The sequence below is a fragment of the Tupaia chinensis genome, unplaced genomic scaffold (assembly GCF_000334495.1).
Source record: "Tupaia chinensis unplaced genomic scaffold, TupChi_1.0 Scaffold146052_1, whole genome shotgun sequence".
NCBI classification, from domain to species: Eukaryota; Metazoa; Chordata; class Mammalia; order Scandentia; family Tupaiidae; genus Tupaia; species Tupaia belangeri.
In genome coordinates this window covers 203,528-217,067 of record NW_006205908.1, presented here as the reverse complement: position 1 = coordinate 217,067, position 13,540 = coordinate 203,528, and the positions used below count along the sequence as shown (strand labels likewise).

Here is a 13,540-nt window from a genome sequence, read left to right as displayed (position 1 = left end):
TTCTTTTTGGAATAACCTATTAATTATTGTGCACTAAAATGCACTGAGTAACCGTGTACCAAATAGTGTGCCAAATTTTACAGTTTCTGGCTTCAAATAGTATTTAATCTATCTAAATATGTGAGCTGGGTTAAATCCAGGTATAAATAACTTATGGAGCTTTCTCTGTTTCTGGGACTATGGGGAAGATTTGCAGTTAAATAAAAAAATATGGATGGAGATCAACACTTTTTTATATGTATTTTATTGTTGCCATAGGGCATGTATGCTCTCCAGAGAGAGACAAAGAGATAGAAAGTGAGAAATCATCCCCAGGGGCAATCCCCTCTCCTTTAGTCTCCTCTCGGGATTTTGGGCTTGCACACACATGTGCCTGGCATGATTTTCAAGCTGCCATGTCTGGGACTCAAACCATGTGAGAGTCCAGCAGCATCTTAATCACCATGCCACCTTTTGGCTCCAAGAGGCTTTTTTTTTTTTTTTAAGAGAGATTTTTGCTGTAAGGTATGTGTACTCATTGGAAAGACAGAGAGAAAGAAAGCAAAAAAATCACTCCTTTGGGGGAATGGCCATACCACAATCCCTTTCTCCTCCATGCTCCTCTTCGGATTTTGAGAATGCATGCACATGTGCCCAGTGTGAGTTTTAAGCCACCAGGTCTGGGACTCTAACTATGGTTGACTACATAAGAGTCCAGTGATGTAACCATTACAACATCTCTTTTCCCTAGAACATGTTTTAAGTAGAGAGGAGAGACAAGTTAGACTGGCAAGAACCTTCACCCTCACCTTAGCTCTTAGAGCTTCTGTTTTTCCTTTCATCCTTCATCCGTCACACCTGAGACAGGCAGTCTTCACCATAATTTGGAATTCAAGAGTAACACAATAGTTCATTCTCCCAAAATAGGAATTGAGCCAAAGTTCTGGCGTAAGGGGAGAGGTATACTCCTGGTGTTCCCAAGCAGAACTCTGAACTCATTTTTTTTCCTTATTAAAATATTGTTTAAAAATAATATATGTTCTGTAACACTTGTCATAAATTTAGATGTGTCCCACTTAAAGCAGGGTGTTGACAATAAGAGGCCAAAATTGTAACCATGCCTACTGACCTCCCCAACAGGACAGGAAGTGGGGAAAATGCCCAAGCTAATGTAAAAATACAGCACCCAAGAGCATAAACCGGGCCAGATGGGATGTTTCAGGGATGGGATGATTCAAGCAGAGACAGAGAAATCTTTATGAAGTCCCAACTACCAATCTACTTAAACACAACACTAATGCTCTCTTTTTATCTTTTTAGCCCTTTTATTTCATTTAGGATTACAGCTTCCAGATACATGCATTAGATTTTTTGTTTTGTAGAGAGATTTTCTGCACTCGCTCAAGAGACAGAGACAAAAAGTGAGAAATCATCCCCCAGAGGAGATGGCCATGCTGCAATCCCTTTTCCTCCACTCTCCTCTCAGGATCTTGGGTATATATGCACATGCACTTGATGTGAGTTTTAAGCCACCAGGTCCAGGACTCGAACTACAGTTGACTACATGGGAGTCCACCAACGTAACTATTATGCCATCTGCTGATTCCTAGATTATTTTATTTATTTATTTTTTTATTCATTCATTTTTTGTTGTAGGGCATGTGTGCTCTCTGTAGAGACAGAGACAGAGAGACAGAAGGCAAGGAATCACCCCCTGGGAGGATGTCTGTACCACAATCCCTTCTCTATTCTCTTCTCAAGATTTTGGGCATTCACATGCATACGCCCAGTGTGAGTTTAAGGCCACTGGATCCAGGACTTGAACCATGGTTGACTACATGGGAGTCCAACAACGTAATCATTATTCTATCTGCTGGTCCCAAATGCATTATATTATTAATAGGCATTTCTTCCAGAGTGAATAATTCGCAGTTGTGTGAAAGGGTTATGTGTTCGCAGTGCCAATACGCTTTTCTTGCCTAACTGTCTGACAAATAAGTATCTGTCTTCAAGGTTTCTTTCCTAAAAATCATGAGGGCCCAGGTGTGGTAGGACAGGTTTAGCATACCACTCTGCAGTGCTGAAGCCATACAGAACAACAGGATTTGGTTCCCACGTTGCCCTGTACGAGCTGAACATGGGGCACATGCCTGCAATCCTAGGTAGATAGGATGGCTGGTGGGAAGATTGTGGTGTGAGACCCTGTTGAGCGTGCCTATCTGTCTGTCTGTCTTTTTCTCTCTCTCATGAAATAAATAAGTAAACTTAAAAAAAAAAAAGTCATGAAAAGAAAACACATGTATTTCAAAAATGAATCTGAGACTACTAGCTTTCATGGTTCAGTATTTGATTTAATAGCAATCCTAACATTTTGAAGCCATCTCTATCTAGCGATGTTTTATCTTCACAAATTGCTAGGTTTTTTTTTTTAAATCCTTTTCATATGATACTTTTTAGATTGACAAGGAACAACATGATAAAATACTTGACCTCATTGAAAGTGGGAAGAAAGAAGGGGCCAAACTGGAATGTGGCGGGGGCCCATGGGGGAATAAAGGCTACTTTATCCAGCCCACCGTGTTCTCTAATGTTACGGATGAGATGCGTATTGCCAAAGAGGAGGTAAATGGCTTCATTCTGTTCTGTTCTTTATTGCCGTGTTTCGCCTACGTATGTGTATACAGAGCGTCTTAATATTCTCAGCTCTTTAAGTATTTTTCTTAGTAAATGTTACTCTTCATTTCTATTATTGACTAAGGATTAAATTATGTGTGATCCAGATCAAAAGTAGGAAGGAATCCATCAAACCAGCCAAGAACTTCCAACCAAACGCAAATCAAGATGCTTAACAATTTATGGGTGTTTTCTTGACAGCTTTAAAGTAACGAGAAAGAATCTTGTCATTTGCAACAACATAGACGAACCAAGAGGAGGACATGTTAAGTGAAATATGTCAGGCAAAAAAAGACAAATAAGGACCTTACTTAGACATGGAATCTAAAAACAGTCAAACTCATCAAAGCAGAGGGTAGAATGGTGGTTACTAGGAGCTTTGGGTTGGGTGGGCACAGAGTGGGACTGAGTACAAAGGTACAGATTTCCAGTTAGAGAGGAAGAGTAAGTTCAAGAGAGCTACTCATCCTGTGTTTCAGCCAAACATGGTGACAATAGTTACTAACAATGTATATACTTGAAAATTGCTGGAGCTGATTTTAAGTGTTCTCACCCCAAAATAAATAAGTACTTATGACCTACAGGCCCATAATTGCGGTGTGTTCTCCTCCTATATCAGAGTCATCAGCATATCTGCATATTTCAAAATAGCGTTCATCACTTACATTGTTTCCCACCTTTCGTGTGCTCTTAGCCTTATATTTCTCAGCTCTTAGACATGCTAATTTTGTGCACTGTAGTTAAATATTTGGTGAGCATATACATATAATGTGTAAACGAACATATATACATGTGTATATGTACTATATATATAGAGAGAGTCATAAAATATTTACTACAATATTAAATTATGTGTAATCCTCTAGGGGATCTTCAGAAAATTCATGGGGAATGTATATTAGAAAAGCACTATACATGGGCTTCAAAAAAATTTTTGCAACAAAATGAACTATTACTTTAATTCCATTTTTTCCTGTACTTTTTGAAGTCTCATATATACATATATGCTTATATGGATGGGTGGTATATGTGCCTTACATATATAAATATATATATTTTTTCACCAAATATTTCATTACAGTATACAAAATTAAGAAGTCTAAGAGCTAGAAAATATAAGACCAAGAGAACATGAAGGGTGAAGAGTGATATAGGGAATTAATATTTATATTTACCCCTAATACATTTACACATAGTTATATAATATGTTGCACGTGTTAAATGTTTGGTGAACACAAATTAACATGAAGAAAAATACTATCCAGAGATATGACATATAACTACAAAAAGCTAGTTTACATTTAGGAATTGTAAAGAATCTACCTCAGGGACACTGAGGGCTTTTAAAAATACAGATAGATGCACTGGCTTTGGTTTACAAAGGTGTTCTCTAATACAATACGATGAAGCAGCATTGACAACTCATAGGCACCGAATCTTAATTCTTTCATTGAACATATTTTTATTTCATGTCCCTGATATGATAAGAAATCTAAAAGGTTTATTTTCTTTATCGTGCAAAATATTATCAAACCAGGAAAGAACTGCACCATCAGCCCTGCAAACAGAGGAAATGCACAGGAAATGCAAAGCGGAAAGCAGAAGCATCTGGATAATCAAACATACTTAGTTTTACCACATCCATTCAGTGTTCAACCACAGTATAATTTCTGCAATTATTAACAAATACATGTCTAGTTAGTGCTATTGTTATTGCATATTTTGACAAATACCAAGTAGAAAGGACTAGGGAAAAATATTTTAAAAAGAAACATTTATCGTGGCCCTCCATTACACATGGAACAGTTAACTTGCTACGTTAAAGTGGGAGCCTGAAGCCATATACTGACTTCAATTAAAAATATGTAAAGTATGGACACATTTATTGCAGTGGGTGCTATAAACTGATCTCTAGGTAACAATATAATTAACAAGATTTACCAATTTTAGGATTTGTACTCAGTCTCTTTTGAATGGTAGCTTCCATCCCTCTAATGCGTAAATTAATTTTTGCCTTTTTTCATTCACATTTCCCAGAAGATTCTGATAACACTCAGAAAATCTATTTATTTAATCTTAATAAATGTTTTATTGAAATACAGAAGCTTAAATTTTAAGTGAAAATCCAATTGTTTTTCTCCTACCTAAGACTGAAATACAGAATGAGTTGGGTTTGGGCTGTGCTAATCACAGTCTGGTTAAATTTAATGTGTGGCCATTACTTGTTTACAGCTACCATTTTCTACTCCTCCATATTTCAGTTCTGACATGTAGGTTTGAGCTAAGCAAAACCGTAGTCTGCTCCTCAAGATAATTCAAAGGAAAAAAAGCTATAATGTCATTTAAAATATGTAATTGTAACCTATTATTTGGGTTTATCAAGTTCATTTCTTATGTTACAGATATTTGGACCAGTGCAGCAAATTATGAAGTTTAAATCTTTAGATGATGTGATCAAACGAGCAAATAATACTTCCTATGGCTTGTCAGCAGGGATCTTTACCAAAGATATTGACAAGGCTGTAACGGTCTCCTCTGCTCTCCAGGCCGGGACAGTCTGGTAAGTGAGACCTAAGTAATGAAGCCCTTTTCGTGTTCATATTACCCATATTAATGTTCACCTTCAGCCTTTCCACACTTGGATACAAGGCCTGTTACAAAAGCAGTTGTTGCCCTAAGTTAATTAATCAATTACCTAATTTAAAGCCCTGCTATGTTATAAAAACTCTAGAAGTATATTGTTCTGTTTTTTAGAGATTTTTGCTATAGGGCCTATGCACTCACCGGAGAGACAGAGACAGACAGAAAGCGAGAAATCACCCTCCAGGGGGGATGGCCATGATGTAATCCCTTCTCCACTCTCCTCTTGGGATCTGGGACATACACACACACATGTCCGACATGAGTTTTAAGCCACCAGGTCCAGGACTCAAACCACAGTCGACTACATGAGAGTCCAGCAACATAGCTTTTATGCTATCTGCTGGTCCCAAGAGCATATTTTCTTTAACTGTATGCAGCCTTCTGAAATTTCTTACTCAAAATATTTTATTGATATTTTATTAGTATAATAGAAGTGTTGCTAAGTAATTTCTAAGTATCAAGCACTTCACTATATACAAGGGGGATAAAAGAAAAGTTCTGTTTTAGTCAACTTTCATTAAGTAAGACAATATTTATTTGGTACTCATGTGGATGCACATGAATTTTTATATCACCTTCTTACTCTGGGATTATTAGAGATGTCTGAAGTCCTTAATTTAGAAGAATATATTGAGTTCTGAGGAACATGTCTGTCTCATTTTTTTAACCTAGTTCATATCTCTGGTTGTTGTACTTTAGATTGCAATTGCAAAAGAAAATTGACAGTAGTCTGTTAGGTACATAGTCCTTGAGAGAATACCAGTAGTGAATACAACTAAACACCCATCCAGCAATTCCAGTCTCTAGCATACTTTGTCCCTCATCCTATGGTGTCCTGGCTAGTCAATTCTTTGCAGTTCAACCCACCACTTCCCAGGGGCTTGATGTGCTACTGGTATGGCTGCCCACACATGACAGCACCACCCTATCTGTTCATAGGAAGTATATGTCTATAGACCTCTGCACTCTTTATACTGCTGCTCTTCTATTGCCGTGAATGCTACACTGAAATGAATGGAGTGCTTTCTGAAACTCTGAATTTCTAAAATTCACAACTTAGAAATTATTTCACAGGCTAAGTATTGTATATAATGTATTTTTTTTCTGTCTTCCAGGGTGAATTGCTATAGCGTGGTAACTGCCCAGTGCCCCTTTGGTGGATTCAAGATGTCTGGAAATGGACGAGAATTGTAAGAATAACTTTCTATTAAGATAAATATTTATCTTGATAAAAATGGTTTTGATTACCCAGGAATTAATCCATAGTTGCCACTATAAATAAAACCTGTCTCTGTTCTTTCCCAGATATTCATGTTTATCACCAAATAACTTATTAATGTTGACTATATCCTGTGAGCACAGAGAGATGATGGCAGAGGAAAACAGAATTGATTAGGCTCCTTTTGTACATAATGGGACCATGTTAACCAGTTCACATTGGCAACTGAAATATTACTTACTTTTAGAGTCACTTGCTATATATGTTAATCTAATTCATTTGGGAAACAATTCCAGAAAAGGTAGAAAATAGAAATTGATCATTACAATTAGCAAAGTTATGAGCACTTCTGAATATAGCTCATACATAAGTAAATTAAGTGCCATATCTTAAAAGACTTCAGTGTAAGAGGAATAACTCTCATTTGCTAACATACTATTTTAATGAAACTATTGATGTAGACCAAAATTTTGAATTGAGGCCAGCAGATGGTGTGGTGGTTAAGGCATTGGACTCCCACATAGCTGACCACAGTTTGAGTCCTAAATCTGTGGCTTCTTTTCTCTCTTTCTCTCTCTCCCTCTTTCTCTCTCTCAGTCTCTCTCTGGTGAGTGCATGTGCCCCATAGAAAATTTAAAAATAATAGTCATAGTAAATAAAATTAAATAAATAATTCCATTAAAAATAAAATTTTAAATTACCAGGACAAATTATTTTTGGTACTAAAGTTGAAATCTAAATTTACTGTGAAAACATGTTTCATAGTAATGACTAGATTAAGATTATTTATATACAAATGCAATTATGACCCTTCAGTTGCTTTTGGATCAAGGATATATAGATTTGTTTTTAATGTGTACACATACATGTATACACAGAAAGTAGCAGTGTCCTGATTAATTTTGTTGAAGAAATTTTAACCATTTTATTTTAAAAATTTTCTAACATTTAGGAATAACTATTAAAAATATGTGAACAAAGAAGGCAAGTCAAATATAAACCTTATGGAATCAAATATAGTAAAGCTTTCCATTCTGTAAATAGCAGTAAAAGTGAGTCCTTCTTAATGTCTAATAATCATGACAACATTAAGTAGGTATGTACTTTGTCATTTGTTTTAAGTAATCAACAAAATTACAATAAAACAAATATCTCTGAGGAGCCAGTGCAATAGAAGAATGATAAAATGGTTTATCTATTGGGACCAGCAGATGACGTAATGGTTACATCACTGGATTCCCACACAGTTGATAGCAGTTTCAGTCCTGGAAGTGGCAATTTAAAACTCAGGCTGGGGGCTTGCACGTGGCATGGTGGTTAAGGTGCTAGACTCCCACATGGCAGACCATGGTTCAAGTCCTGGACTTGGTGGCTTGCTTTCTCACTTTCCTTTTCTGTCTGTCTCTCTCTGGTAAAATTTTTAAAAATATAAATAATAATAGCAAAATTAAGTAAAAAAAAAAAAAAAAAAAAAACTCATGCTGGGTTCGGGTGCATGTGTGCCCAAGATCCCGGGAGTAAAATGGAGAAAAAAGATTGTGGCGTGACAATCCTCCCTGGGAGCGGGTGGTGGTGGTGATTTCTCACTTTCTCTGTCTCTGTCTCTGTCTCTCTGGCACGTACACATGCCCTATAGCAAAAAATCTCTCTTAAAAATAATGACGTGTCTACTTTTTCAATATGCAGGCATTAAGTATTTGCTATGAATAAGGTACATGTCATCAGTCATGTGGGATCCAGCCACCTTAACCACCATGTCACCAGATGACCTGATCATATCTTTCTTTAAAATATAAAGAAAAACGTTATGCTGTATTTTTTTTATTTTATTTCAAAAATCTAACTGCAAATGCTACTGTCAAAGTTTACCTGAAACTGAACTTGGCGAGCTTAATAAACCAGTCATTAGCTGCAAGATATTTTGAGAGAATTACTGAAGTGATAACCTCAAATGACCCTTCGAGGCTTAAGTTACAATTTGTGCTCAAAAGTAGACAAGCAGAATGAACCAGCTGGGAACAGAGTTCTGAAAGAGCCCCCGAGAGTGGTCTGCAGACCCAGCATGTTTGACGGTGATGCAACGCACCCAGATCGCACCTTTGCCACCTCTGATTGTGGTGTGGGCACTGAAATGCTGTCAATGACAGAAATCCCTCCCTTTGTGTAGCTGCACTCATTTTTCACTGAGTTAACATAGGTCACTTGAGACTTTGTTTAGTAGGTAATTTTAAACTTAATTGACTCTCAGTACCTCACTAGATGTGTATTTCTTTTCTCCTGTCTCTTTCAGAAAAGAGGAGCAAGGAAGTAGTGTGAACTGCTAGGCTTGTTGCAAGAACTCAGATGGAAAATTCTTGCTTGATAATTAGTGCCAGTTTTAGTTTGGGGTACAGAGAAAAAAAGACATGTAACTTCTTATTAGTGCCTTTTTGCTTACAGCTTGATCCCTGGATGAGAAGCACAGGTATCACCTACAAGCTAATTAAAAATGCAATCTCAGGCCTCACTCTAGACATAATGGATCAGAATCAATATTTTAATACGGTCCCAGGTGATTAGCATATGGAAGATTTTAGAAGTACGGAACTAGGAATGCACAGGCTTAGAAAAATAAAGAGAAAGGCAAGCAAAGGTGTTTGTATTTTATCACAGATATAATGTACACACAGGAATCCTAAGAAGCAGGAACAATTTCAGCCTGAGTGTCACAATAATCACATTTAACACTCGCCTGGGAATTTCAAGTACCTATGTAACCCAAAATACAATGGAAAGCCTATTGGTGAAAATCATGGGTTAATTTATCTAGCTCTTCAAGATAAAATAACTTACTAAATATTATCTTTTAATGGGTTTCAGACAACTGAAGCTAAACCCTTTAATTACTTAGAAGAACATGCTCATTGAAGCTTTTAAAAGGTATTTTCAGAAGCTTAATTGCCCAAGAAAATAATCAGTGTAAGGGGATTAGGTTACTCAGGAGAAAAAAAAAAAAAGATGTCCTCTACATACCTGTCTACATCACAAGGAGGAAGAGAAAAAGATCCATATCTTATTCCCCCATAAGCCTACATGTGCATGGGTGTTATCATTTTAAGAATACGCTTATATACATGTAATTTGATTCCCTCATCAAAACAATGTAGAGAATAACTGAGCCCAATCTTTGTGGTTATCTCTTCAACAAAGAGTTAAGTGCAGTTGGTTTCCAGAACTGGTAGGAGGCCTTCATAAACCTGAGAACAAGATCCCAGGGTCCACTTTGATTGACTTAGGTTAATTCCTGACTACTTGAGTTGGACTTGAGAGTTACATAAGAAGGCCCAGATGCAGTGAGGCAGCAATAACGCTAGCTCCCTGAAGTGCTGGAAGCCATGTGGCAACCAAGATCTGGACACTGAATTGGCTGGAAAAACAAAGGCACCTGGGATCCCGAGGAGCTGGAAGATTAGGGAAAGGGGATTACAACATTCCTAGACCTGGTAGAGTAAATGCTGTCTCTGTCTCTCACTCTTTTTCTCTTGTGCATGCACGCAGTCTCTATTTAAACAATAACAAATAGGAGTTATATAAACAAATGGCAGGAGATAAGAGAGCTTGTATAAAGGGGAAAACACCCAAATTAACCCAGGCTACTCTCTTCCCCCTGGAAAGCAAAACGAATAAACAATTTTAGAAGACTCAGGAGAAGAACCAGCAGTTAGCATAATGGCTATGTTGCTGGACTCCCATGTAGTCGACCGCGGTTCGCGTCCCAGACCCGGTGGCTTAGAACTCACGCCGGGCGCGTGTGTGTGTGTGTGCCCAAGATCCCGAGAGGAGAATGGAGGAGAAGGGATTGCGGCATGACCATCCCCCCTGGGGGGTGATTTCTCGCTTTCTGTCTCTCTGTCTCTCTCTGTCTGTCTGGTGAGTGCACGAGCCCTATAACAAAAACCTCTCAAAAAAAAAAAAAAGAAATTTATAATAATAAAGGTCATGCTTTTGTTTTGCTAAGAATTAAAAGATAGGATTAAAACTACTCCTGGAAAATATATTGTTTTAAGCCACATTAGGATATCTTAGAATGAAAACAGAAGCATGGTCATTTTCAGACCCTTCATCACCTATCATCTCTGCCAATCGCACATGATAAACATGACCAGCACTTCAGATTACAACATCACTGTTCTATTCTTGAATGATTATCTATTACTGCTTCTTCTCTTCTCTCAGTCTCATTTATTTAAATATAAATGAGAAATGATAAAATTCTTGGAGGGTTGAACTATCTTTTAAATAGTTAGAAATTTTATAATCAAATAGAATAATGTCAAAAAAAGAACAATTTCTGCAAAAATCAACTGAAAGTACTGATTATTGAAAACAAAACAAAAGAAATGTTGGGCTGGCCCCATGACCTAGTAGTTAAGAAGGCTGCATCTCAAAAAAAAAAAAAAAGAAAAGAAAAGAAAAGAAAAGAAAAGAAAGAAAAGAAAAGAAAAAGAAAGGGACCAGCAGTTGACATAATGGCTATGTCACTAGACTCCCATGTAGTCAACTGTGGTTCGAGTCCCGGACCCGGTGGCTTTAACTTACTCTGGGCACGTGTACATGCGTGCCCAAGATCCCGAGAAAAGAATGGAGGAGAAGGGATTGCAGCGTGGCCATCCCCCCTGGGGGGTGATTTCTCGCTTTCTGTCTCTCTGTCTCTTTCTGTCTTTCTGGCGAGCACACACGCCCTATAGCAAAAACCTCTCAAAAAAAAAAAGAAGACTGCACCTCACATGGTCAAAACTGTGATAGAGTGGCAGACCTGGCTGCAGGGATGAGGCCTGCCAGGTGTGAGGCCCGCCAGGTACATATGTGGACATGCCCAGGCTCCTGACAGGATGAAGGGATGGAGGTGTCAAGATTGTGCATGACTGAACTATGTTGGGAGGGGTTCTTTCTCTTTCTCGTTCTATGTCTCTTTCTGTGAGCACGCTTGCCCTCTGGTATTTAAAAAATTGAAAAAAATTTTTTTTAATTTTCTCTACTAGATGATAAGACCAGATATCTTATACTTGGCTAGTTACTATATGAAATAGTTTGAACTCAGAAAATATTTTCTATTGTCTTCATTCAGATAAGCAAGAACACACTTGTACCAAATCATGGATGAGAGCTCATTTGCATAGCTGTGCTAAATGGTGGTGTGTGTATCTTTTTCCTCTCTCACTAGGGGAGAATATGGTTTCCATGAATACGTAGAGGTCAAGACAGTCACGATGAAAATCTCTCAGAAGAACTCCTAAAGAAACAATACGAGTGGAAGAGAAGACTCTTTGATAGCTAAGCATCTCCTACAGTCACTGAGATAGTGGGTTTCAAATATGAAATTGTTCTTGATTTTTTTAAAAAACATAAGCTAATCATATTCGTATTAATATTACACATAGAAAACTTGTCATGTAGCTTATTCTGAAATAATTTGTCTTCTGATATGTGAGCCCAAGTCCTATGCTAAATAAAAAGAGTGGATTTGAGCATGAGATCTCTCTAGCTCTGTTGTAACTATGTGCTTCTCATTGTGGCTTCTTTTCCAGGATAATCATTTCATAGAAGAGCACCAGCTGCCATTTAGCTGCTTTCCCTTAATGACTCCTTGAAATACTTAACATGTTAACTGCAGAGTCAGCTGCTCTGCTCCCAGTAGTTCTGATGTCCTTGGAGTGTCTTAAAATGTTCCCTAGAATGTCATGTCTGATTGTCACATGATGCAATGCCTGAAATACTTAGCTGTAACCTGAATATAAAGTTTAATAAAAACAAATCTGCATGATTTTTGTTAAAGTTGAATTTTTTTTTCAGTAGAAATTTGGGTTATATTGATGTAACACCCTGTCACTTGAGAACAGTATTAAACTGAACATCAGGATGCATTCAGAAATAGTTTAATTCACTCATTCTCAAATGGGTAAAGAAATCTATCTTACTTTCCAGAGGAGTTTTGAAATCTATAGCTCCCATTTTAGGTAGAGGGCATCCAGCCATCAGCAAGCATTCACAAGTTCCTACAAAGCTCTGAGCACCATGTTAGGTGTTGTAGAAAACAGGTGACCCAGTGCAGCAGGAAAGCACCATGCAGGGGAGGCCAGATCATACGTGGATGTCCATGGGTTGAGTCCCAGTCCTAGTGGCTTACCCTCCAGGCACACAGGATTCCAGAATCCTGATAGCATGGAGCATTGAAAGTATTGTAGGAAAAAAGGATTGTGGCATGACCAGGTCCTGTTAGAGGGTTCTGTCTTTCTTTCACTCGCTCACTCACTGGCTTGTTCACACATGCCCTCTGGCATAATAATAAATGAATCAATCAATGAATGAAACAAATGAGTAACAAACGGGCCATCATTTCAAGGTACTTTAATTTAGTGGTGAACAAAGACACCATCTCTATACTTCCCAAAGAGAAGGGGACATAAAAGAGAAATGAAGATTCTAAAACCCCTAAGAGTACAATAATACACCAACAGGGTAGTGATAGAATCTGACTGAGAGAATTGGAAATGGCCTCATGAAACAAATTTAACTGGATACAAACCTTAACGATGCACTAATTTGCAGTAAATAAAAGGGAAAAGGTTTGACACACTATGTCTCAGAAAATATTCCAACAAAAAAATAAAAAGGAAAGAATTCTCCACAATATATTCTCTTTTAGACTTTGAGAGTGCTTATTAACAGCATATGCTAGGTCTTGAAAAGTCCTAAAAACTGTGTAGTTTTGGTCTTTGTTTGTTTCTGTAATTAGCCAGAGGACACTTGTGCTTACAGAGAGGTGAGGGGAAGAGAGGTATCCCTCCTTCATGAGGGAGAGCCACTTCTCAATCCCTTCTCCTCATTTCTCCTTCTTTTTGGAATTTTGGATATGCACACACATGCACCAGGAATGTTTGTTGAACCACCAGGTCTAGGACTTGAACTGTGCAGTCAACCAGATGGCTTAACCACCACATCCCTGGCTGCCCTAGTTTTGTTTTGATAAAGTGTTTTTTTTTTTTA

At 37.7% G+C, this 13,540-nt stretch overlaps 1 protein-coding gene across 1 annotated transcript in view; it reads left to right on the top strand.

Moving 5' to 3' along the window:
- Positions 1 to 12,317, top strand: part of ALDH1A1 (aldehyde dehydrogenase 1 family member A1) — a 57,038-nt gene extending 44,721 nt beyond the window's left edge. Inside the window, exons 10-13 of the mRNA XM_006168716.3 lie at positions 2,437 to 2,601; positions 5,055 to 5,212; positions 6,411 to 6,485; positions 11,718 to 12,317. Coding sequence (XP_006168778.1) covers positions 2,437 to 2,601; positions 5,055 to 5,212; positions 6,411 to 6,485; positions 11,718 to 11,790 — 471 coding nt within the window. The 3' untranslated portion in view covers positions 11,791 to 12,317. The remainder of the gene's footprint in view (positions 1 to 2,436; positions 2,602 to 5,054; positions 5,213 to 6,410; positions 6,486 to 11,717) is intronic.
- The last annotated feature ends 1,223 nt before the right edge of the window (positions 12,318 to 13,540 follow it).